This window comes from Cnephaeus nilssonii (genome assembly GCF_951640355.1).
Source record: "Cnephaeus nilssonii genome assembly, chromosome: 20".
In the NCBI taxonomy this organism is placed as follows: domain Eukaryota; kingdom Metazoa; phylum Chordata; class Mammalia; order Chiroptera; family Vespertilionidae; genus Cnephaeus; species Cnephaeus nilssonii.
The window spans coordinates 2,028,773-2,050,699 of NC_137091.1; the positions used below are offsets into that span (position 1 = coordinate 2,028,773).

The window sequence follows — 21,927 nt, forward strand, 5'->3', positions numbered from 1 at the left end:
AAACGATGTGGAGGGTGGTCTTAGGTCACCTGGACCCCAAGCCGCACCTGAGAAGAGAGGGAACCCCGAGTGCCCGGTGATCCCTGATCTCAACGCCCCCAAGGAAAGGCTGGCTTTCCCAAATAAAAATGTGAAAAACGAACCGTGACCCCATTATATGAAATATTATATCTGAATAAAAGTAACGGCCAAAGCCTTCATTTCCTTGCTCATGTTGGGTTAATTTTTAATCATTTCAGGTCGACCTGACCCAAATCAGACGCCTATGGCTACCTAAGCCTGTCATTCTCTGGCCCAACACTACTGAAGACATCTCCTCTCATACAAATAAAAATTTAAACAAAATTTCAAAGGAAAAAAAGAAAAGAAAAGAATGTGAAAAGAAATACAAATCAAAGAAATTTATTGGTGTTGACAAAAAATACATAATACAAAAAACAAAACAGAACACAACAGAAACAAAACCAGAAACCCCACCCCGCGGCCCAGGCGCCCGAGGTACTGACAGCGTGCGTCCGGAGCCTGCAGAGCCCGCACTTAATTCATGAGGACCTCCATCTGCACCAGCCTCGCGTTGGTGTCCCCGGACGTCCGGTAGGGTATCATCCCAGCAAAGGTAATCAGGGCCCGGGCTTGACTTCGGAGTTGCTGAGAAAGGGAAGACGAGAAAGCCGTTACCTTTAAGTTGGGTGCTGTGCCGGGACCACCAGCAGGGTCTATCATTTTCTACCCGCTGGGACCAGGGGCAGGTTCCAGGGGCGAGGAGGGGGGAGGAGAGCGGGGAGAGACAACCACGTTCTTCCGCAAGGTACAGAGTTAGCACAGCCCGTCCCAGGGCCCAGCTCCAAGCTCTCCTAAGCCAAGGCCAGCTGGGTCTGCCAGGCCAGCTGCCCCACCTGACAGGTGACCAGCTGGGACACAGGCCTGCGCTGTAGACCCTGCTCCACTGGCCCGGCCTCTCCCCTGGCTGGTGCCTGCCGCTTCCCTGGGGAGCAGAGACAATGCAGCCCCAGGCCAGCTCTCTCTCCCCCGTCTTTCCTCCCACTCCTTCCTTCCTGACATAAGTGCTTGGCCCTCGTTCCCTTGGCAACAACATTATGGGATTCCATGGATTGTTCCAGGAGGGGAAAGATTTTAACTCAGGTGTCTCTAAAACAGTAGAAAGACAGCCGTCTCTGATTTCTGACAGATGATTAATACAGAAACTTTGGAGAACAGCTTTGTGTGGCCCCAGTGAGATACATGAGATGCTTGTAGCAGCGAGAAAGGAAACCGCCCGGAAAGAGAACGGGGGAGTCCACAGACATCCTCTGCCCAGTAACTGGGCTCTTACTCCTAGGCTCCTCAGGGCCATCCAGGAAGGAACTGAAGGCAAGTGCTTACCTGACACATACAATAAACTGGCGAGTATGTGTCCTCATGCCCAAATCTAAAGAAAAGGTTACTTTATGATGAGAGTACCTGTGAGACTTTCGTTCAACGCGCATACCAGTGCCCGGGCCCTCACGGCTGACTGTAAGCTACTCTGCATGAGCCCAGGGGTGTGCGGGCAAAGGGCCGGGCCCCTGGCTGGGCAGCACTGCACATGAACCATGAGGCCACGGCCTGGGCAGGCAGCGTGTACACCTAAGTCTACTCTGTCCGTCTCTACCCCTAAAAAAGAAGAGTGATGGGCAGGAGGAACACAGCAGAATGGCTTTACTCATGACATGCAAAAACTAAGTGCCGAAAACAGAGAGATTAAAACACAGAATGTGTTCCGCCCACCAGGCTAGCAGCCCCACAGGTGAGCAGGGCCTCCGCCGACCTGGAGGCAGCACCCAGCGCACCGGGAACGTCCGCCTCCGCCCTGGCCCACAGCAGCCTGCTCTGGGTCTTCCGTCACACACACCGACAGCTGCCCAGGCCCCGCGCAGGAGCCGCCGCTGCCACACCTCCTGACGTCACTCCTGAGGCTGTGCAGCTCTCGCTGCCCAAGAGCAGACAGCGGCCAGCAGCTGCCTTGGCGCACCCTTCCCCAGCACTGCTCCCTGCGCGGCCGGAGGGGAAACGCCCACCGGCGCTCACTCACGGTGCAGGTCTGTCAGCGACAGAGCCCACAGACAGCCCCGGAGGCAGAAGACAGGATTTCTAAAGCTCCAGTTTCTTGACTGTCAAAATCAGGTATGGCTGTTACACACCATACTGAGCCTCATCCAACACTGGGTGGAGAAGGGAAGGGAAAGGTAATTTTCAAACACTAACGGTTTTGATGGTGTAACTGGGTCAAATGCTTCTGCCCTTTTGTCAAGTCAACTGGACATCACACACTGCATGAGTCCTAGGATTCTATCGGCCTGGGCTCTGCCCGACCCGCAGAACACCGAGACCCCACAGCAGCGGAAAGGCATTGGCTCGGGTGTCAGACCGATGGCTCCTTCCCTACCCGCCGAGGGGCCCATAAACGCAAGTGGCTTCCCGACTCCAGGCCTCGGTTCCCTCTGCTGTGAACCGGGTAACAGTGCCTGCCCCGGTCCCTGGGTCCCTGTGAGGCTCCGATGAGAGCAGAAGGGCTTGCATCGAGGTAATGTGGTGACCAAAAGTGAGGATGGTTTGATGACAGTGCTGAGCTGAGACTCACAGAATAACCTGATATTTTAAAATGAGCTCAGGAAGTTCTTACGGAATCACTACAAATTAGCCTGCTATTTTGTATTTTTAAAAAGGTGATATTCGCAGACTTAGCACAACTTTTTTGTTTGTCTGTCTGCTGGTCTGTTTTTAGCTGGAGAAGAACAGCAATCCCATTGATGTGTGGTTCCTTCCTGGAGCCTCCTGACCCGGCTCCCCAGGTTTGCCCGGCTGCCGGGTGGAACGGGCAGGGCAGCCTGGGCTCATGAGCATGGGCTCATGCGGCACGATGGGCGGCAAACCAGAAAGGCGGCTCTCCGCCATGGCTCCGGCCCACGTGGGGATCTTACAGAGTCGTGGTCCTCGATGACGCGCTGGGGCCTGGAAGCCGAGGAGGGACTCGTCCCCTTGAGCCGCTTAAACTGTGTGAACAGGATGTTCATGGTGGCGAGAAGCACTTCTGAGAGGTTGTGCCTGATCTGCAGAGAAACACAGGAAGTCAGGAGAGGAACCCAGCCGGGGCCAGCAATGGGAGCGGGGCCTCCGGGCAGGCCTGGGCACACACATGCCCACAGCTGCCGGGTGGAGAGTGAGTCACCAAAAGGTAGCTCACGGCACTGAAATGTCAAGTGTGAGAGCGAAGCCCAGTTGGCGCCGCTCAGAAGGTGGGTCCCTCCTGCTGCCTCCTTTATGCCACGGCTCCTGGGCAGGCAGCGAGCCAAAGCAGGCTGAGCCCATCTGACCGGCGTGTGAGCTTGGACTGGCCGGCAGTGTGATCACCAAGGAAAGTGTGGATCTGAATGTCAGAGGCGGGACACTTCTCTCAGACTCATCAGACCGTCTCCTCAGCCCCTCAGCCCCAGCAGAGCCCTTGGGAGCACCTAGAGGCAGACGCAGGTGCACTACGTCACCCATGACACAGCGAACGATGCGTCCAGAGGAGGCACGAAACAACAAAGACCAAGTGGCTTGCGGGGAGAGGGCGGGGAATGACAGCAGCAATGAAGGGAAGGCTGTGAGCGGCAAGACCCAAGCTGTGCGGACCACAGCAGGCAACTGCCCCACCACGTGTGCAGAAGCCGGCCCTCCTTGCTCTGCAACGGAAGCTGTTTTCATGAGGGATTGGTTCTGAGTACCAGTTCTAACGGAAGCTCTTAGTGACACCGGGACAGGCGGCTCCAGAGAAGACTCCTAGCCCGGCTGCGCATGAATGAGGGGAGCTCTGGGCCGCAGCCTGGACCAGGGGAGCTGGAGTTTCTGGGCACAGGGCCCGGGCATGAAGACTTCTAAAGCTCCTAGCAATTCCAGCGTGCAGACGAGCTGAGTGCTCTGGGCTAGATGGTGGCCATGTGCTAGAGATGCTGCAGAGACAGTGGCTCGGGGCTCCAAGGCTGAGAACTGGTCCATGGCCGCTGCACCTGCTTCTCAAGACAAAACAGTCCGAGAGGCCGGGAGGAAGTGGGCCGCGATGCATGTGCTATGCACCCAATGGAACTACTTAGAGAGGATCCCAGAGAAGCTCCAACACACCTTCTAGAACAAGTGGATAACAGAACTACCCCAGACCTCACAGGGTCAACCAGAGACCTGTTTCTCCCAAGAACATGTCTGATCACTGACGTGACTGTATTTTCTGAGTCAGAAACTCATCTGATGGAGACATGTACTCACAGAAAAACCAGCCCAGGATGTGGGAAGCTGAGCTCCTCTCAGAAAAGCCAGTCTGGGCGGTGACGTCCTCAGACTTAGTCACTAGCTACACCCAAACAACAGCTCTCGGGGGAGTGGGAGCAGAAGGCAGGGCTCAGCAAGAGGCCTCACCTCGTCACTGAAGTTCCTGAAGGCGGCCACTCTCTCTTCCACACTGTCCTGATTCAGGGGCACCAGCTTCAAGCGATCAATGATCTGTTTAAAACAAAAACCCACCAGCCCGTATGACACACGCATCACCGTCGTGCCAGCTCCTGAAACACAGCATCCAGCACGCTCACCACGGGCTTCTGAGAAAACGCCACCCTCCCACCCAAAGGCTTTGCTCCGACTTGCTGACTAACCCATTCCGATCCTCACTGCCTGAGGCCATTTTAAAACTCAGATTTCAAATTGCTCCGAGAGCTCTGTTTTCAGACTAAAGGGGAAAGGAATAGAAAAAAGGAAAAGGAAGCGAAAGCAACACAGAAATCCCCTTGAAATTCCCGGTTTCACACTTGTCCTTCAATAGCAGGCAGACTGGTGACACCTCCTTAGTTCTCAGCGACTCCCAGGAAGTGTTCTGAATTTTTCAAGGGCACATATTAACCTGCACTTCAAACACCCCTCCTGACACTCACATCAAAGGCTCTGTCAATGTGGCCACTGTGATATTCATCGAAAAAGGTAATCAAATCCAGCAGGAGATAGAATGTGGAGTCCACGAATTTATTTGCACTGACCCCCTGAGCCCTGTACCTGAAAGAAAGAGAGAGGGAAGGGGTCAGGGCATATTATGAATTCCCGTGCAATCTGGAACTTTAGGACAGCATCTGAGAACCGTCAGACCCTCCTGAACTCTCTACGTGAGGGGAACGGAGGAGTGGAACATGGTGTTTTCTTTTTGAAATGGCCGAGCTTTTGATGGTGGATTTGATAGGAATCCTCCTACAAATAATCTGCACGAAGCAATGCTCTCTAGCTTCAGCCACCATCTCTGCACCCACATATCCAGGAAGGATGGGGCGCCCTGATGGGCCAAAAGCCCAGCGGCCATCCCTGGGGACGGTGTGCCGAGTGGAGATTCCTCATTGGCCAAGAACGTCGTCCTGCGCTGCCCAGGAAGCACCGCTCAGCCTTCTCTGGGCCCTTTGTCAGGAGCACCTGCGGAGGCTCGGCGACGCCTCTGCTCAGCCTGGGCGTTCCCTCGTCAGTCCGACAACTCTGTTAGCTCCCGGGGGAAGGTGGCCTCTGAAGCGCTGGCCACTCCCCTCTAAGAACTGCCCCGTCTGGCCATCACTAGCTTTGCTCCCAAACGCCTCTGAGATGGCTGACAACAGTAGAGAGTGCGGGATTAAATGCTGAGATACGCTTTCATACCCTTCTCTCTGGGAAAAACGTTAAGTCTGCCAGTACCCAGTGCTGGTGATGGTGCGGGAAACAGGAGCCTGAGGTGCTGCTGGAATGTGAGTCGGGGCTGCTCGGGGCATTGCTGTTACTAGCAGATTTGGTGGCTCTGGCCCTGGGCCTGGTGCCGGCGTTGGCCTTACCGTTCCGCGATGGAGAGGGCCATGTTCTTCAGCCTCTCCTTGTTGGACTGCGGGGCGCTGATCTGGGGCACGACGGGGCTCAGCAGTTTGTTCATCAGCTCCAGCACCTTATCAGCATTCTGTTCGATGTTTTAAGGTAAGGAAGGAATCAGATGATCAACAGAAGGCACTAAGTAACCACACAAAAGAGGGGACGTTCTGGGGTGGTGGGTGGACATGCTCTGAATCTTGATCTGGGGGGTGGTTACACTTACAGAACCATCCACACTGGGCTACATCTTAATTAGACCTCAACCAAAACATCTTTAAATTAAAAAAGAAATGAAGTATAACCCTCTTTTTGTCCACTCTTCTGTTGATGAAAGGAGATAGTGTCATCTTTTCCTGGCCACACCATCAGCAGCAGCCATCATGACGTGGAAACCCTTATTCCCGCTCTCGGAACGCCTCAGCTGCCGTCCTGCTCCCCACCGCGCCTTGATCACCGCGTGTCTGCGCTGCCCGAAGGGTAGGCACCAAGGCATTTTCACCAGCAGCTTCGCCATCAAAATGTGACGACACTTATTCGGCTGCCAAGTGAGACTACAGCTCAATGCCTGCAGGACGTCCTTACAATACGCCACTCTTTCTTGGCCAGAAAAACGTCACGGGCAGAAATAATTCTGTAGAGCGATCTCACCCTGATGGGACCACGGACGCCTAAGCACCAGGGAGCATGCCTCGGCAGGGGCGAGCACCCCCCATCCCCGAACGTCTGTGCGTGTACCGCCCAGCAGCGACAGATCCATTAAGTGCAGGAGGAGGAAGGGCGCACGGTACCTTGGCAAGGTCGTAAAGCTTTGCAGCTTCCTCAAACAGTCCTTTATTTTCCGCCACGGAAGCAACTTTGTTGATAATAGGCTTCGTGTCATTAGTAAACTTATCTATGACTCCAGGCTGACAAGACAGATGATGGACGGGGAGGGAGAGAGAGAGATGGGTGCATGGAGCTGTTACTGTAAAAGCCGAGAAGCAACTGGGATCTGAAAACCACTTTCACTGAACATGCTTGCCCTGGGCAATACACGCATTTCATCGGCTGGGCTCTGGCTTCGTGGAAACATAGGGCTTGTTAAACATACGAAAGGGACCAAGGAAACTGCATGGAGAGGGAGCACAGAGAGTCGGCAGGAAGACTCTGGGCTCTCTCATCTTCCAGAACGACCCTGAGTGTGGGTAACATCACCGATGATTTTAACTTTGCTGCCGAGTAGGCACCATGGGAGGGGAATCAGAAAACTCAGGAAAAATATCCGAGTTTTAGATTTGCTTTCTAAGACAGATGGCAAAAGAAACGCAGTGCTCAAATATACCCGGCAAGGGGTATCAGAATTTTTTTTTTAATTTTAAATTTTCAAATCACCATCATCACTCGACGGCAACCAGATGGTCAGGAGAGCATGAGGCCTTAGGGACCACAGAAAGCCAGGGCGGATCTCGTGACGTCCGACTGGCCGTTCTGATTCTCCATCAGCACTGGACCAAGTCAGGGACCTGCACCTGCCACCCGAGAGGCAGCACAGATCAGGGAGAGCAGGAGCTCTGGGGTTCAAATTCTAGCCCCCCTTCTTACTACCGGTGTGATCTTGAGGAAGATAATTAGCCTCCCTTGGAAAAGACAGGTAACAATGCCAACCGTGCGGAGTTATTGTTAAAAAACCCGACACACTCAGCACAGTGCCTGGCAATCGCCCCCCTTCTTACTACCGGTGTGATCTTGAGGAAGATAATTAGCCTCCCTTGGAAAAGACAGGTAACAATGCCAACCGTGCGGAGTTATTGTTAAAAAACCCGACACACTCAGCACAGTGCCTGGCAATCGTCGTGCTTGGGCAGCATGGCCATCGCCATCAGCCTGCCGCTGGCCTCCCTTCTCAGCTGGATGGTGTGAGCACTGTGGGCTCACCTTGAGATCTCTGGGTCCTAGCCACCATTTTACAGGTGAGAAAAGTGAGTCCCCGGGAGAGGCAAGCGGGAGTGTGCTCGAGCGGGGTCAGGACAGGTCTCCAATGCAGGGCCTCTGTCCCTGCTCCTGAGCCACCCAATGGGCACGATGGGTCTCGGAATCGCTGAGGCTCACGGGAGCAGCTGCACCTCGGGGTCAGTGGGGTGCTGAGCCCTCAGAAGTACCTTCTGAGAGAGGTCAAGCGTATTTCTAACTTTTCCATCTGGGAAGAGTAGGTGCAGTAATCAATCTTTTTTCTTGCATATTTTCTGAGCCAAGAAGAACAGTAAAGTAGTCTTCTCAGCTCCTAAGTGGCAGGCGTGAACAGATGAGTACTTTGAACATACTAAAAAGCTACCTAGTCACCAATTTACATATTTTAAGGAGAAACAAATGTATGTAAAATCAAGGTCATCATTTGGGGCCTGTAACAGTCATTCTTTGTGTTTTGAACTCAGCAACTCCATTCATATCTACACCTTTATTTAATACCTTGAAACCTAAAGTCTAACAGTAATCTTTGGACAATTACAAATCTCAACTGCAAACTAGCACATCTCCAGGGGCGTGTCTAACCCACCTTTCTACTCCCATCATTCTCCAGCTTCCCAAGGATCATGTCGAACTGCGGAGACAAAAATGTTCACTCAATTTACTGGACAAGATATACCCATAATCCATAATTCTTTGGGGACAAAAGAGGGGAAGGAAAGAGGGGAGGTGGGAGAAGGCTTACATGAACTTGCAAACAGTGGGACTGAATCAACATTTTCACTGTCAGAAACCAAAGAAAATGAAAAACCCCTAGGTCTTCTCCATCGGAACCATGCTGAGGGTACCGGTTAGCGTGAGACTGTACACTGACAGCCATGGGTGAGAGAGGGAAGGAACCAACATACCTCTCGGCTTTCTATCACAAGCTCGCTCACACAGCGTAGGAACATGTTTTCTCCTTGACTGTCTTTCTCGTCCCTGTATGGGGGCAAAGGCAACATGGTTTCTAGTTTGGACTCGAGGTCACAACCAGCTGAAGTGACGGGTCAAGAGCAAGTTTTACCTGAGGAAGTAAAAGTACTGGAGGGCCTCCCTCGGGTCCGTGGACTCAAACTTCCGGGTGTAGAGCATGAGGAGGCGCACGAAGTTCAGCCGCCGCATGCAGGGGGGGTCGCCAGGCTCGTGGCTGACTGCACCAGGGGGGACAGAACTGGTCACAACCACGTTGCCCCTCTGACCCAGGCAACGACGGACTGTGGGGGCTGAGTCCAAGGACCCAGCAGCACCTAGTCCTGCAGCCCAGCGAATGCCGGCCAGCTTTGGCCAACCCCGCCAGCACCTGTCCTCAATTGCTTCCCAAGCGCAGAGTGGAGACAATGGGACCCAGACTCACGGCTCCAGGACCTGCTTCTCCTGCCGGACCGGCCACTACACCAGCACCGTGCACGGCACCGTCGTCACGGTGGGCGCCATCTGCCCCATCCTCGTGGGCTGCAGGGATGTGTCCACTGCCACCCAGCGGGGGACGGTTACGCTGCTGCCAACAGATACTCACGGAGCTGCGCACTCTGTCCCGAGGACTTCAAAAGCAGCTTCAGCTCAAAGAGCACGAGGGCCACGTGGACGGCATGGCAGCGCAGCCGCTCCGTGCGGAAGAGGAAGGCGATGGCCGCCTCGAACTGCGCGGTCAGGAACAGCACTTGGAAGTAGAGGAAGGGCTGCTGGTTCACTGTGAAGTGGGACTCGCCTGAGGGGGAGATGCAGAGCGAGTCAGCCTCCACAGCCGGCCCCACGCAGAGGGGGTCAGCCTCCACAGCCGGCCCCACGCAGAGGGAGTCAGCCTCCACAGCCGGCCCCACGCAGAGGGGGTCAGCCTCCACAGCTGGCCCCACGCAGAGGGAGTCAGCCTCCACACCGGCCCCACGCAGAGGGAGTCAGCCTCCACACCGGCCCCACGCAGAGGGAGTCAGCCTCCACACCGGCCCCACGCAGAGGGGGTCAGCCTCCACACCGGCCCCACGCAGAGGGGGTCAGCCTCCACACCGGCCCCACGCAGAGGGGGTCAGCCTCCACACCGGCCCCACGCAGAGGGGGTCAGCCTCCACACCGGCCCCACGCAGAAGCCTGTGCGCTTCAAGGACCTCTGGTGGGTGGAGCGGCCCTGGACACAGAGCGCTGCCACGTGAACCCAACCTGGTTCTATGACCTTCTCTAGACCCTACAACACACTGGCAAGTAGGGATCGTGTGTGAAACCCAAGCTGCTCGCAGTAGGTGGGAGAGAAACAGAGTTCAAGACCTTAAAAAGAAATGCAAAAGGGCTGCTGATCTCCTTATCCTGATGCAGTCCCTCAACAAGGCGAGGGATGAAGACTGCAAAGGGGCTTCAGATCACTCAGATTCGCAGTAACTGAATTCAACAACTACTGACCACTAGCTGGATTCTTTTCTTCCAGGATTCTTAAATAATGTGTGTGTGTGTGTGTGTGTGTGTGTGTGTGTGTGTGTGTAGTTATCCCGCATTTGTGCTCTGATACAGCCACTACGAGATCTATGAGAAAGCAATAGGCAAGTCCTCTTTACGCCTCTCCCTGAGCAAATGTCGATCGGAGCAGTTCTAGGAAAACAGCTACTGTATAGACCAGTGGTCAGCAAACCGCGGCTCACAAGCCACATGCGGCTCTTTGGCCCCTTGTGTGTGGCTCTTCCACAAAATACCATGGCCTGGACAAGTCTATTTTGAAGAAGTGGCGTTAGAAGAAGTTTAAAAACTTTGGCTCTCAAAAGAAATTTCAATCGTTGTACTATTGATATTTGGCTCTATTGACTAATGAGCTTGCCGACCACTGGTATAGACCGTAAGTCACAACACTGCTGAAGGCCACATGGCCTCGACTGCGATTTGAAATCGTTGTGCTGGGCTGTGTTTTGAAGATCCACGGGGTCTGGAGGAGACAGAGTTCAGAGGTGAAGGATTTTCCCAGAAGAAAGGTAAGTAGTGACCTTGGGTGAACGCGGGAAGGAGGTTAGGTTCAGGGTATCTTACCGTAGTCTTCCAACAGCTGTTTCTGGAACTGCGAGAGAGTGAGCCTGTCTTGTGGGGAGCTGGTGCCGTCATCATCGAAACACACCTGGTTCAACTAAACCCCCAAGAGAAACAGGTGCATTGGCACAGAGTATGTCCTGAGCCAGGCGTGCAGCTGCAGCCATAACTGATCAGGCGCTGTGCTAGTGGCGTGGTTACTGGTTGGGAATTACACAATAAAAAATGGAGCCAGGAGACAGGAAATCCACTAGCCCGGTCGCCTTATTGGGTGATACATTAAGCAGGTAAAATCTGCTGGTAGAACTCGAGCAGAGGGAAAGGGCTTGGGCAAGAAAAGCAGCGCCTGCCTTTAACCACAGGTAGTCCTCAGTTTTGTCGGCCACTTCGCTCTGGTTGTCGGTGACATCACATCTGCCAATGACACAGTACACGGCCCGCTTGTAGGGGTCTGTGTTGTTCCTGAGGGCCCGGCGGTAATGCAGGCGGAGCTTGTTCTCTGTAGCTGGGGACAATCTAAAGACACAGGGAACAGACAGAAACAGTCACTAAGATCCTCAAGGGCCTCTGAAAGCACCCGTCCCAAAGGCGTAACAGAGTTAGAAACTCTGCCTTCACCGCGGTCACAGACACTGTCCTGCCACCCCCTGGGTCCCGTCACTTTAATCTGAAGGGTGACCGCCTGCCAGCTTCCTCCAGTAGAGGCCTCAGGGCGCTCCTCCCCGCTCCCCATGGCCCTCCAGCAGTGATGGACAAGCAGGAGTCCCTTATCCACGTGGGATCACATCCCAGATAAACACCTGCATGCAAATCCTTGCCTCCGGGTCTCCCTCTGGGGGAAACTCAAGGACATTAACCCTACTTTACTCCCTGATACAAACAAGACAGGGGTTTATGGCTTAAAACAATCTCTGAACAAGGCATTATTAACATTGCCAAACAAATTCTTCTGCATAATGTCCATATATTTAAACTAACTTCTAATTCTAGCCTTTGAGCTATGGAGTGCATGGCAACATACTGGGCTGACCAGAAAAGCACTAAGTGCTAATCAGTTAATCATTTTGTCAGCACGCTGCTGTGCCTGGGATTTGCAGAATAAGTCAAATCACGCTCCCACCACAGCCTCTCCCGCACTGGAACAGAAAATTCCTCAAACACAGACACATGAACATCTAGAAATGAGAACCGCAACGGGGCTGGCTCTTCTTCTAAGGTTTTCAGCGGTTGCTCTGCAGAGACTCCTACTCGCCTTCTACTTGTTACTTTTCCTGAGTAGAAACGTAGTGAGCCACGCGGGCGGAGAGCACTGCTGTGGCCGCGCCAGGCCGTGGCCGTACCTTCTGTCCTTGCTGCTCATGTACTCCTGGAACCAGGCTTTAAACTCTCCCAGCTGGTGCTGGGCCAGGTTAACCACCTGCGAGGCAGCGAGCAGGTCTCCGCAGCGCATGCAGTAATAAATTAACGCCCACACAGGGTGGCCTTCCACCTCTCCATCCTGAAAGAGGAAAGATGCTCAAATAAACACACAACAAAAGCCTACCGACAGCTTTCTGACATGCTGACCCTCAGCTAAGTCCTCTCCTGTATTGGGTCCCTTAATGTGGACCACCCCATTAGGCTGGCACCATTCATGACCCTCAGCTAAGTCCTCTCCTGTATTGGGTCCCTTAATATGGACCACCCCATTAGGCTGGCACCATTCATGACCCTCAGCTAAGTCCTCTCCTGTATTGGGTCCCTTAATATGGACCACCCCATTAGGCTGGCACCATTCATGACCCTCAGCTAAGTCCTCTCCTGTACTGGGTCCCTTAATATGGACCACCCCATTAGGCTGGCACCATTCATGGCCTCCTCCTCCTCCCTGTTTTACAAACAAGCACAATGAAGTGGCAACGTGAAGGATTTGCTCAAGGTGCGCTGACAAGTGGCAGTCTGGCTCTGAAGCTCCTCCTCTAAATCACTGCGCCGCCCCCCCCCCCCCCCCCCCCCCGATTCAGAGCCAGCCAGTGGTTCCTCCACGGAACCCAGTAGCCTCAGAAATCAGGTAACATGTTCTGTGACAACTTAGACCTGCACTCCTGCAACCCCCACAAAGAGGGCTAAAGACGTTCACTGACCAGTAAGAGACCCTCTTTTTCATTCTGAGTTTATAAACTCCTCCAGAGAGATGAGCCACAGACCTCGTTTCTGGCTTCTCCATCCACCCCTGCAGGACTCTTTCTAAAAGCCAGATCTTATCGTATCACTTCCCCACCCAAACTCCTTTGAGCTGTTTACATCCGAAATGCTTAGCCTGGCACTCAAGGCCTTCACTAGCCGGCTGCAAGCTTGCCACGCCTAGCACATAGCCAATACTCCAGATACTCTTTCCTGCCGCCATGCATCTGTTCCTACTGTTCCCTCCTTGTGGAATATTCCTTTCCACGCCCCAGGCTGGTGAGCCCGTTTATCAAGCACAAGTGTGAATCTCACCTCCTTTATGAAGCCAGCCACCTGTGTCCCCAACACCCAGCAGCACTTTCACACGGTATGATACATGATCAGGTAATTCCCCCAACGGGACTGTGAGCTGAGCAGAGGCCACACCCTAAGAACCATATCAAACTCCATTCTTCCAGCTGTCAGAGCCAACAAGCTCAGAAGGCATCCCTGACTCTGCCTCCCACACCCACTTCCAAGTTCTTCAAGTCCTACTGGCTCTACTTTCAAAACACATCGGGGACCCAGGACATCCTATGCCCCGGTCCCACACACACACACCCACACATACTGAGCTGAGCAAGTGCCACCATCACCCGGACTCCTGCACTACCAGCCTCCCAAGGCCTCCTAGCTCCTCTCCTCTCCCTCCTGGTCTCTTTTCTACACACAACGCCATGTTAACGGGAAACTCTGGAGGTACAGATGATCACACAGAGGAAACTGCCAATACCTGAAGTCCAGGCAAAGGAGCAGGCAGTTTAATGTTCAGGAAACTTCGAACCAACTGGTAAGTCCCAGGCACGCCGCCCAGCTGGGCCTGATGCAGATTTCCAAAGACAGTCACGAGGGTGTAATTCTTATAACTGGAAAAATTAAAGGAAAAAACTAAGGAGGCTGAAACCCCTATTACACACATCTGTGTCCATATCCATGGCAGAAGATAGACTGTGAACTCTGCAGGGCGGGGCCTGGACTCCAAGCCTGACATGGAAGAGGAAATGGTGCATATTTAATGAAGCAAACCGCATTACTTATGCAGTGGGCAGCAGATCGTCGTAACGATTTCTCATCACTGCAGATACTCAACAGAATCCCTGGAGGAACATAACTATGGACTTCAAATGCATTAGGGCTAATGTGCAGAATAATAATTGCTGCCGCTCACAGCCTAATGTTCTAGTGAGTTCTTTTTAAACTTTTTCTTTGGAAAAATGTCAACCTACAAAAATTTAAAAGAATAGCACCAGCAAAAATACTTTAAAAGTGAGTATAATTATTCTAAAATATTCTTTTTATCAACAGGTGACACTGAATCCTTTAAAAGAATGCCAGCAGGGAACAATGCCGCCAGAGTGGAAAAGAACATAAGTGACAATAATGTGGATAGGAAACTCCCAAACAGCTCCAAGTGCTGCTAAAGGAATTACTGGGACAAGATAATTCTAAAACAATAAATGAAAATGGTAATAATAATAGTAATAATATTAATAAAGGGGCGGGGGTGTTGCTCACCAGATCTAAAACCAAAGAACACAGCCTGGTACCACTGGTGGGGGCAATCACCAGTGTTATGGAGGCCAGTGAGTTCAATGTGCCTCATGGCGTTCATGTCGTGTAGCTACTGTACAACACCGGATCTGGTATAAAAACCTATTCTCTGCGGACCAAGTCTGAATGACCGCAGTTACACCCAGGGAGCCTGTGAGTTCCTAAGGAAGTATTATTCTGTTGATGAAGGGGACCGCTGCCAGGCCCCAGGCAGCTGCACAGGCCCCGTGGCACGGAGCAGTGTATTCACTCAGCGTGGCTTTTCTTCTCGAGCCGGCAGAGCCCGGCACCCTGTCTCGGAAACAAGCAGGGTCTGCTGCACACCATGACGACCCCTGCTGGCCAACTCAGAGCTGGAAGGAGTGTCCAGAGGGATGAACGGCACCAGCCCTCCCAACAAAGGGGCATTACAATGGTTAGGGCACAAGGGCACAGCCACCGCCCCTCGGTGACCAAGGCCAGTTAGTGAGGGCGTGGCCATAAATCCAGGCACAGATCACAGGCACCAGCAGCTGGGAAGGACTGGACTCCCAGGGTCAACCGACTAGAACCAGAGGAAAAGCAAGGACCAAGGGGCCTTCCTAAGGTTTAAAGGCGGCAAGGCTGCCGGGTGTGAAAATTAAAATGCTGAGCAAAACAAAGGAGCCTAAGGAGTCACTGCTGAGCCGCATGAGGGAACAGGATCCCGACCGAAGGCACTTGGGTCTAATAATCATGTTATCTCCACACTGAGGGGCAGCGAGAGGAGAAAGAGAAAAAGAGACGTGTAACAGTGCCCCCAGCTACCACGCTTTCACAGCGTTGCAGAACTAGTCCTGACAGAGAAACGCTTCTGAAAACAGGGTTATTCCCCTTGGACCTGCTCAACTTGTTGAAACTGTACCAGCTACAGAGCACTTAGCATAAGGACTCCTTGGCACGGGAGAAGTGAGGGACTTGCGGGCCCTTTAAAGCCAGCCCACTGTGCTGCCGCCGCCTTACCTCTGCTCCAGGTACCCCAGGGCCTGCCTCACCAACTCCATGCGCACTTCCACGCTGCTGCGGCTCTTCAGGGCATCCATCACCGGTGCCAACAGCACGTCTGTCATCTGCTTTACCATGGCCCACAGGTCAGAGGTGTTCTGCACATAAACAAGACGGCACGTGGCAATGCTGTGGGGCTGGAGAAAGTGCCTGGCTCTTGCTCGCACTGACCTGCTCACCGCAGGCAGCAGGACGTGGAGCGGGAGAGGCTAACGGCGCCTGTCTGAGGCCCCATGCTACGCCCCAGCACAGAAGGTGCGCCTCTGCCCGCCACCTGCCAGGCTTTCACCTTCCAACAAGCAGCCTGCCCCGAGCTGGCTTCAGATCCATGGCTATCCCAGGCCTGACCGAACCACCCACATACTTAAGACCACACAGAACTAACAACATTGGATCTCTGGGTTATCCCTTAAGAGAGTGAATACTTTTATAATCGTCCAACACGCTAGGAGTTTGAACTCAAGTAGCTGCATTTCAGTCATTACAAGGCCGTTTTAGTTTTTTTAAGACTTCAAATTAAAGCTTAACCTAAATAATGTTTTGTCCTCCAGAGACTCCCCAGGGCCACCGCTCTTACCCCATTTTGGGAGTGTCACAGCCTCCCCTTTTCCTTCCCACTCAGTCCCTTCTGAAGGTGCCTCCCGCGACAGGAGCAGGGGGACAGGAGCGGGCGTTCTCGCCCTTATTCCCACCACACAGCTGGGACTCCCGCTCACAGAACCCGCCTCGCTGTACATCCCTCCTGGGAAATGTGTTCCCTGAACCTCCGCACTATCATAAAGTTAAGAATCCTTGGACGAGTAGAGAAAAGCAGGTTAACACCTTTCCAAAGGAAAAAAGAAAGCCCCGTTTTCATTGTCCTCTCCAAAATTAAAACTGTAGAAAATCCACCCAAATGGGACTCTTCCTAGGTAGGTGAATTGCGTACTTTCTTCTTTAGATGTTTGTAGTGCCTTATATTTTACTATTTTAAAAAAAGCAAAGTTGGAAGCATTTTTGGAAAAAAAAAATCTGTGTATGCCTGCTTACTTCCATTATATCCTTCCTCTTTCCCCCTTCCTCCTGGACCCCTACCAATCCAATCATTCACGTAATTTATTTTCCCCTGGGGGATAAAACTGGCCAGGGGTAAGAACTGAGGGGTGGGAATAAAGAGGAGGCGGCAGAGAGCAAGGGAACCAGCGGCATATGAAGAATGTTCATGAAGACCCCACCAGCATCACGTTCAAGAGGCTCACGGGTGTGAAAACCACAAACATCACCTACACAACTCAGCTCCCGTTAGTCTGCCTAAGGAGGGAAACCAGTGAGGGAGGAGTTAAAGCCCAACAGGGCTTCAAAGCAAACACAGCTCAAGAACTCCTGTGGCCAAGAATTGATCCTGGCTGAACCTTCTGAAGATGCATTAAAAATACATGTATAGCACCATCATCAAAAAACCAACCCAAGACCTAGCCGGTTTGGCTCAGTGGATAGGGCATCAGCCTGCAGACTGAAAGGTCCCAGGTTCAATTCCAGTCAAGGGCACATGCCCGCGTTGCGGGCTCGATCCCCAGTACGGGGGCGTGCAGGAGGCAGCCGATTCATGATTCTCTCTCATCATTGATGTTTCTATCTCTTTCTCCCTCTCCTTTTCTCTCTGAAATCACTGAAATGTATATATTTATTTAAATTATTTACAATACAACTCTGAGGAACGGTTAACATTTTATCCCATGGAACAGTGTTTCTTCAGCCCATTTCTGCCAAGTCAGCAAGCTGCTAACCCCTCTGAACAGCGGCCCCCAGGTTCCTGCTGGGCCGGCTCTGGGCCTACCTTATCGTCCAGCTCTGCAACGGAAGCGCACAGGTCCACGAGGTTAGGCTGCAGGTGCCCGGTTACGATCTTCTCGTTGTAGATATAAATCTGAAATGAGGAAAAGCAAGGCACATTTCTATTTTCTTCTCTTCTTTTTAAAACCTCTTGAAACAGTGCTTAAGTCAGCTCCTGCCCCACAGTCAGCAAAGCTTTGGCCAACCTGTCCTTCTGCCTGTACGTCCTGCCCAGTGGGCAAGGCCACAGCCCTCTTCCCAGGTGTGTGGTTGAGCAACAGCATCCACACACAAGAGCTAACTGCTCCCCACCCTTCCTGAGACCTGAGAACTGGGAGCAGGGTGGTCCTGGGGGGAGTACGCAGGCCATTCTGTGCCTCTCTGCCCAGCAGACCCTCAGTCCCAGGGAGAGATGGACCATGGAAGGACGCCCGCAGCTGCTCCCTAAGAACCCGAGGCTAAGTTTGGTAATCTTTCAGCAAAAGGACGGAATGGGCCAGGCCCAGGGCTCGGGGACTGAGTGGGGAGGGGGTGACCGCAAACCTCCCCAGGTCAGAACAGCAGCTGTTTGGAGTGCCCTTTCTCCTTAGCAAATGTTCCCAAGGAAAGGAATTATGTGATCTTTAAGGTATGGAGAAATCACTATTACTTTTAATGATATTTTAAAAGAACTAAAATAATTGTAAAAACTAGCAAACTCTAGTCTTTACATCTGAAGTCCTTGCTCTACCAGGAACCGAACAAGGTAGTGATGTTAGACAAACCAGGAACCCACTGAACCCAACTTCCCTCTACCAGAAACGGGGGGTGCTACCACGTAGCCTCTGGGGGTGCTGCAAAGATTTAAAATGGGTTTTAAACTGTGAGGTGGTGTTTATTCACTCAACGAGCATGGGGGCCCTCCCCGCTCTGCAAGGCACTATGTTCAATCTGGGATGTAAAGATTCCCTCCCACCGGAAGGCACAGGCCCTGGACAGCTACCTGACACTGTGGTGTCCTCAGTGCTGGGAATGTTAGCTCTATGCACCCCGGTCTTCACACATACAGAAGACTCCGGTTCTCGCTTCAGAAGCTCACTTGTTAGGCCTGAACTCTGGTGGTGGCTGGGGCAATGGAAGGAGTCAGCCAAACAATGAAGGTGAAATTTAAAGGATGCAGATGTAGGGGGGAGGGATCTTAAACTGGAGCGGAGGAAAAGAAATGAGGGTCGAGTAGTAAATAGAAGCTGAGGGATTTGGAAGGAGGGGGCTGGCTTTGGCTGCCTGGTCAGAAGTGGCCACGGTATACTGAGACTTTAAAAACTATTCAGAGCTCTTCTCACCAAAGGGTGTAAGAGGGATGGAAGTCTGCCACCCTCGATTCAGGAAACAATTTCCCCTTTTTGATACTTTGTGCGAGGAAGCAGCAAATTGGAATAAAACATACAGGTGGCCAGCACTGCTTTATTCAAAAAGTCAGTTCCAGCCCTAGCCGGTTTGGCTCAGTGGATAGAGCATCAGCCTGCAGACTGAAGGGTCCCCAGTTCAATCCTGGTCAAGGGTACATGCCTGGGTTGTAGGCTTGACCACCCCCCCAACCCCCGCCGTGGGGGGCTTGCAGGAGGCAGCCAGTCAATGATTCTCTCTCATCATTGATGTTTCTCTCTCTCTCCCCCTCTCCCTTCCTCTTGAAAATCAATAAAAATATATATTTTTTAAAAAGTCAGTACCAGGTACATAGTGTCCTCAGGGCCTTTTCAGTCCAATGAGTCCTTGTGATCCCCACACCCACAGTTACCTCAATCCATACCCATACGATTACATGGTCATGATACACAACTGGACCACAGTCCCACAATAGTGTGAGCTTGCCCAGGACAACATTAGAAAGTGGTGAGTACACAATGCTTATGAAGCAGAAAAGCATTTAGAAAATTTCTCAGCACAAGGGTGAAGAAGGACTTCCCATAATACCATCAGCCTACCAGGTAATTCAGTTAATAGAGAACTCCATTTGCTAAGCAGTGCAGTTACCCAAGGCTTTACTGTGCATGGGCTACTGCCAAATGCAAAATGAGATGCCTTGGCCATATAGAGGCAGAGTTCAATTTCCCTAAATCAAATCGGAGTAAGTCAATTAGCCAATCTGATAGAATTCTCCAGTGGCCTAGATGGTAAAATATTAACCAGTCCTCTGAATGAGGCTTCAGGGTTTGACTTTCACATGAAGTCTTTGCTCTCTTTTACTCCCCAGGGGGCCCACATTTTTCCTGGACTCCGTCTTCCTTGAGAGCGTGCTCACCTGCCGGGCATAGGCCATCTCGATGCTGTCCAGAGAGCTTCGACCAGGGGGTCCCACATCGCTGATGTAACTTGGCTGTAGACGAATACACATTCAGAACTGGTTAAGAACAGCATTCAGTCATATAAACAAACAAACAAACAAACAAAAATTATATAAACACATGCCTGTCTTTTTAAAATGTTTTTGAGAGAAAGGAAGGAAGAGAGAGATAGAAACATCTATGAGAGAGAAATATCAATTGGCTGTCTCCTGCACGCCCCCTACTGGGGAACTGGCGACCTCTTGGTAACCATATGCTTGCCTTTAACAAAGCTATGAGGAGTCTGTTTCCTAGTCAGACTTCCTCCAAATGATTTTAGGGGTTTCATTAGAAAGCAACTTTTTTACCATGAACATGAGAAGAGGGCGGCCATGGGACTCAATTAACTAAAAAATAATGGGAGGCGGGATAAGTTGTATGGATATCTCAGTGACCGTTTCTGGAAATGTACATTTTCCCAAATTCGGTTTCAATACCGAGCCCCCTCTCCACCTCATCGCCCCTCTCCCTGGCTGCAGGGCAGCGAGGCCAACGTTGTTGTGAGTGGGCGGGGCCTCCTGTTTCCATCAATCATCACACGCGGCTGAGGGAATGGAGTTTATAGGGTTCAACACTTCCAGCCCACAGTCCCCACTAAGACAACGGCTGCTGCTTAGTTCCCTGCGTCTGGAGATATGAAGCCAGTCTAGGTTGGGCAGTCCTTCAGCCATTCAGTGAGCATCCATCCCCACTAAGTGCCTGCCTGCCTTGTGCACCGCTGTGTGCACATCGGCCCCCACACGGATGACAGCAAGCCAGGCTGCAGATCCTGCCCTCAAAGACCTTACTGTCTGCTGGGGAGAGTTAGACACAAATATATGGGAAAGAGTAGAAGTATTTAAAAAAGAGAGACTAACATTAATCTTTAGCTAAGCTTACTCCCTACTGTAAACAAATATGGATCCAAATTAGGTGTATCCTATAGGTATATTCTTAAATTTCCAATACTTTGGTTTGTACTGTGCTGGTGCAGAAACCAAATTTTTTATTCACTTCTCTCATTTAAAAAGAAATAAGTGCTCTATTCTCTAAATTTAAAGTAAAGCAGTTTAAAGTAGGCTTCCCAGGAAACCAGGGGAAGAGAGCAGCAATACCTCCTAGCACTAGCAAAACTGGTCAACGGAAGACGCGTGTGAGCTTGCCCTGGGAGTTGGGTAGAGGAGAGAGGGCTGGAGGCGGAAAGGTGGGCTGTACACACTCAGGTTCTGGAGAATGAACTGGACTGTCGGGACACCTGGGTTCTAGGAAGGCCACTTTCTCCCTGGCTTTGGGGACTGCACATTCTCTTAGAGCCTCTGCTTCCCATTAGCTGAGTGAAGGGGCTGTCCCAGACAACCTCAGCGCGGACCTTCTGCAGTCACTGACACTAAAAGAGCTTTGAACACTTCACCTACCTTGGTGGAAGCTGGCTGGCCCAATGACTATTCCAAATCCCTACCTGTTATCTTCACCCCTGCTACCTTTCAGTCTGGCACATGTAGTTAAACTACACCCAATGGCCATTCCTATCTGAGTCACGCAATTACTGAAAACTACGAGGTTACAATAACTACACTCACTGAGCACCTACTAAGTGCCAAGCACCGTCTTAATGTCCATGTATTCACTCCGCAACCCTATGAGATATGTACCTTCACCGTATCAGTTTTACACATGGAGACACCAAAGCACACAGAAAGCAACCTGCCCAAGGTCACTCCTACAGGAACAGTGGAACCATGGTTTGCATCCAAAGTCGGCACCACGCTGCCGGCCAGGGCAGCTTGGCACAACTTTCCAAGGACAGCCATTGAACAACAAGAGTGGTTAGAAATGCTGACTCCACCACTCACTGGCGTGTGACCTGGACTGAGTGTATTGCTTCTTTTAGCTATAAAACAGGAGCAGGGATGAGATGCATCTCATAGGTCTGTGAAGATTAAGTGGGGAGAAAAGCAGTATTCACAACCACTGTTGTGAAGAATAAGTAGAATCAGCATAGTGCCCAACACTCAGCCAATAAATGCTAGCTGTTATCATGTTTCAAACAAAAAATAAACACAGAAATAAATCCCACACTGAACAATAGACATATGGACACTACAGAAACATAACTTAGAATGTT

At 51.8% G+C, this 21,927-nt stretch overlaps 1 protein-coding gene across 1 annotated transcript in view; it reads right to left on the reverse strand.

Annotated features, from left to right (window-relative positions):
• Positions 1-385: 385 nt before the first annotated feature.
• The window catches only part of NUP93 (nucleoporin 93), an 85,928-nt gene continuing 64,386 nt past the window's right edge, over positions 386-21,927 (reverse strand). The window contains exons 6-22 of the mRNA XM_079760051.1: positions 19,742-19,816; positions 17,465-17,554; positions 15,607-15,746; positions 13,808-13,940; positions 12,210-12,367; positions 11,220-11,385; positions 10,873-10,966; positions 9,383-9,574; positions 8,891-9,017; positions 8,733-8,805; positions 8,414-8,458; positions 6,669-6,785; positions 5,850-5,968; positions 4,941-5,058; positions 4,432-4,515; positions 2,961-3,089; positions 386-648 (exon numbers count right to left, since the gene is read on the reverse strand). Of these exons, the coding sequence (XP_079616177.1) occupies positions 538-648; positions 2,961-3,089; positions 4,432-4,515; positions 4,941-5,058; positions 5,850-5,968; positions 6,669-6,785; positions 8,414-8,458; positions 8,733-8,805; positions 8,891-9,017; positions 9,383-9,574; positions 10,873-10,966; positions 11,220-11,385; positions 12,210-12,367; positions 13,808-13,940; positions 15,607-15,746; positions 17,465-17,554; positions 19,742-19,816 (1,971 nt within the window). The 3' untranslated portion in view covers positions 386-537. The remainder of the gene's footprint in view (positions 649-2,960; positions 3,090-4,431; positions 4,516-4,940; positions 5,059-5,849; positions 5,969-6,668; positions 6,786-8,413; positions 8,459-8,732; positions 8,806-8,890; positions 9,018-9,382; positions 9,575-10,872; positions 10,967-11,219; positions 11,386-12,209; positions 12,368-13,807; positions 13,941-15,606; positions 15,747-17,464; positions 17,555-19,741; positions 19,817-21,927) is intronic.